At 62.4% G+C, this 3731-nt stretch overlaps 2 protein-coding genes across 2 annotated transcripts; both read left to right on the top strand.

Annotated features, from left to right (window-relative positions):
• Positions 1-1443, top strand: PLICBS_003075 (uncharacterized protein; the record flags this gene model as incomplete). The annotated part of the gene is made up of 2 exons (XM_018322800.1): positions 1-548; positions 684-1443. 2 exons carry the CDS (start codon positions 1-3, stop codon positions 1441-1443), a joined length of 1308 nt encoding a protein of 435 aa, XP_018178030.1.
• A 1133-nt stretch (positions 1444-2576) lies between these two features.
• Positions 2577-3731, top strand: PLICBS_003074 (uncharacterized protein; the record flags this gene model as incomplete). Its single annotated transcript, XM_018322799.1, has 3 exons — positions 2577-2866; positions 2922-3003; positions 3069-3731. 3 exons carry the CDS (start codon positions 2577-2579, stop codon positions 3729-3731), a joined length of 1035 nt encoding a protein of 344 aa, XP_018178029.1.

Raw genomic sequence — 3731 nt, 5'->3', positions numbered from 1 at the left:
ATGCAGCCCTCCGCCAGGCCATTGACGCACCAGCGCCCCTCGCTGTCGAGCTCCTCCCCCTCCGGCTTGCCTGGCCGCCAGGCCCACGCCCGAACCAACTCGCACTCGCACTCGCTCCTCACCGGTGCCCTCAATGCCAACCACCGAGTGACCCGTCGCAAGTCGGTCACAACCAATAACGGCCCCAACTTTGCTGCTCTCACGGCCGCCGTCGCCGGCGGAGAGCAGACGGCTGCCATGCCCATTGCCAACGCCGCTCGACGCAACACCACGTCCAAGGCAAGGGTTGGCAGCCTTCCTTCGCCTCCCGCGAGCCTGCCGCTCCACAAGACCGTCCCAGAGATTGTCAAGGACAGCAGCGCCATCGACGACGAGACTCACGACGGGTCCGCGGACGAGGCGGCGACCAAGTTCCAGAAGGCGCGTATCAGGCGTGCTAGTGACGGCCAGCCGCTCGCCAAGGAGTCCAAGAAGAGCAACCGCGTCGAAGTCCGATGCGAAAAGTGTGGCAAGGGCTACAAGCACAGCAGCTGCTTGACCAAGCATCTGTCAGTACCCCTCCCGCTGTCGTGGCCTCTTTTGCGTGCCTGCGAGCCGCTTGGACGAACAAACCAGTCTCGAGGGTCGACGAAATGGCTGTGGCGTGCGTGGACTAGATTTTGTTAACGGTTTTATAACGGTAGATGGGAGCATACCCCCGAGTGGTCCTACACCTCCAAACTGCTCATCTCGAAGCACCAGCAGGTCCAGCTTCTCGAGGCTGCCTCTGTGCTCGTTGCAATGAACGGCAAGGAGAGCACGACCACGCCGCCAGACTCGGCCAAGGACTCGGCCAGCGAGCCCGACTCTGCGTCTCCTGCAGCTTCGGGTTACTCGGAGCAGCCCGAGCGCCAGAGCTCGGCTGACACCACCCCGCCCCCGATGACTGACGGCATCAATTTTGCCTCGTCGTATCGTGACACGTCGGAATTTGCGCGAAGCTACCAGTCGGGCTCGCTCAAGCCATCCTTCATGTCAGGGAGCATCCCTAGTGGAACGGGATTCGGCCACTCGCGCCAACCCAGCCACGAACGTCGCCCACCGTCGTCGGGCGCCAACAGGACGGGCCAAGAGGACCGCGACCTGGCGGCTGCCGTGGAACTGCTCAGCTGCAGCTTTGGAAGCAACAACGGCTCCCACGGCACCGTGACGCTGCCGGCAGACGCACCCCCCGTGCCTCCAGTGCCGGCGCAGTACCTGGACCAGGCGTCGTCGCTGGCGAGCGCCAGCTTCATCAACAGCTTCCCGCGACGTCAGCCGGAGAGCTTCACGCGGGGCGAGCTGCGACGCGGCAGCGAGGACGTCAAGATGGAGGACAGCGGCGATGACGACGACTTCGACATGCGATCGCGGGCCCGAAGCGACGAGGACGACGACGGCGTCTTTGGGCGTATGGAGGAATGATTGCAACGACTGCATGAGAGCGAGCATATCTGGGAGTCCGGACATGCCATGATGGCGGAGTTGGATATATGATTTTGGATATCACCCATGGGAGGAAACCGGCGCGGTCGTTGTTCGTATGACGGCATAGTCTCTGTATGAGGTGGTTCTGCTCCGCCGCCGACCTTCAGCACCGAAGAGTGGAGGGCCTCGTCCTGCAGCGGGTCATTGTGGACTGCGCGTTTGCGGGCGTGATTGCACCTCCACGAGGTTAAAGTGAGGGTTTGGAGAGGCGTCGAGCGAACGCCCGAATAAATACCAATTGAATCGAAATATACCTCACAGGCGTCGCCTGAGTCACACCCGTGAGGCGCGCATGACAGGCGGCCTGGCGCGGGCAGTGAGGGCCCGTTTCTCAGGCAGGGTGATTGCATGCCCAAGTCGTTTGCATCATCACAGCTTGGAATGGAGGGAACAAACTCTAGCGATGCATCACGGATGGGTGGAGAAGGGTGAGAAGCCAGCATCACGACCGGAAAAGCGAGGCGACTGGCAAGGGCGCGATGAATAGAAGAGAGCACGGCCAAAGAGACGATTCGACTTGATCTAAGTAAAGCGTCTAAAGACGAGAGTTCTCGAAGACACGGACGGAGGAGAATGGATGGGGGAAGAAAATTCAGTGCTAGCTTCGTGACCGCTCCGCCGATGAAATGAACCTTGCGTCAAAGTGGAGGGACAGGCCAGGCGCCGCCGTCACAAACGGCCACCAATCTGGCTGGACGGTGGGTTTCCCCAGCGACGTCACCCTTCTCCACTGCCGCTGCCCGGCGACACAGCACACCCAGCACAGCGCAGCTGAGCTGAGGTCAGGCCGTGAGTTCCCATTTCTGCTCCCCTCCCGAGCTCCCTCCACCCGCGTCAGCAGTTTTGCGCGCGCACGACAGACGCACTGCCCAAGTCGCGGATCAACGTCGCGGACGCGCACACATTGAACACACGACAAGACCAACTGCATATCCCTCCTTTGCGAAAACACGAGACGACCCCGAAATACACCCCCGGGGCAGGCACGCAGACGAACGCGATCTCGGCACGGCGCGACGGCTCAAAGAGTACAGTCGGACCGCAGCAGCGGATAAGAGCGCGACGCACAAATGGCGCCGGCTAAGAGGAGCGCAAAGTCGGATGCCGCGGTGGCGGCCAAGGCTCATGAGGCGCTCGACAAGGTGGCGGATGCGCAGGCCGTCGTGCCTGCGCTGCGACAACAGCAGCAGCAGGGGAAGCTCCCCGTCGCGTTGCAGTTCCCCATCGCGGCGGCCCTGAGCTTCGCGCTCGCGAGCCTGGGCTACAGCATCGTTGGGGAGGTGAGCAAGGGGGAGCTGGTCTCTGTGATCCACGCGCAGGATACGTGGGGCCAGGTGGCGATCTTGGCTGGGTGGAGGATGTAAGTCTCCGACGAGCGAGAAGATGGAAAGGACAAAGCTGACGGATGACTGTAGCATCGAGCTGGCCGTCGCGTGGTTTGGCAATATGGACAGCTTGGACGTGGCCATGATGGACCTCTTGTCCCATGCGCCGTCGGTGAGTATCATCCCTGCTGCAAAGGCATATAGCAGCGATGACAACTAACGGTAACGGCTGAACAGCTCTATCTTCTCGCGACCTTTTACTCCCTCAGCCCCAAGACTGCGGTGTCGGCGCTCGTCGTCGATGTTGTCTCGGCAGCCGTGCCTTTTGCGCTTATGCGCCCCCTCTCCGAGATCCATCGGCCGGGCAAGGGCGGTAACCGCGAGCTCATCGATCTGCCTATGCAGCTCTATACGGCGGCTCTGTCCACGGGAATCTACACTGTGATCCTCGCCCTGTCGCTCCGGCTCATGCTGCCGCGCATTCTGGTCGTCTACTTTTCCGGCCTGCCCAGCGTGGAGCCCGCGTACTCGGCGACGTATACCGCTGTGCTTCCCGTAACGGGCGTGTTGGGGGCGGCGGCGAGCCTCTTCATCTTCGCGCCGTTCGCCACGACGGGCAAGTCCAAGGAGGACGACAAGCTGGGCAAGTTCGACCCCGTGGATGCGACGCTCGGGCAGACGGTGCGGTGGAACCTCTGGGGCTACACGGCCAAGACCAAGGTGGTGATCCGGCGGACGGCGGTGGCGGCCTTTGTGACGGGCGTCAACACGTACCTGGCGTGCACCATGACCATTTCCGGCATCGAGTCGACGGGTGCGGTGGCATATGCCGCCGTCTGGGTCGTTGCCGCGTTGAGCACGGGACTGGGCCTCGGATTGGTCGGCGGCGGTAGCGACTGA

Source organism: Purpureocillium lilacinum, assembly GCF_023168085.1.
Source record: "Purpureocillium lilacinum CBS 284.36 DNA, scaffold_2, whole genome shotgun sequence".
Taxonomy (NCBI): Eukaryota; Fungi; Ascomycota; class Sordariomycetes; order Hypocreales; family Ophiocordycipitaceae; genus Purpureocillium; species Purpureocillium lilacinum.
This window is presented reverse-complemented; position numbering and strand designations above follow the sequence as displayed.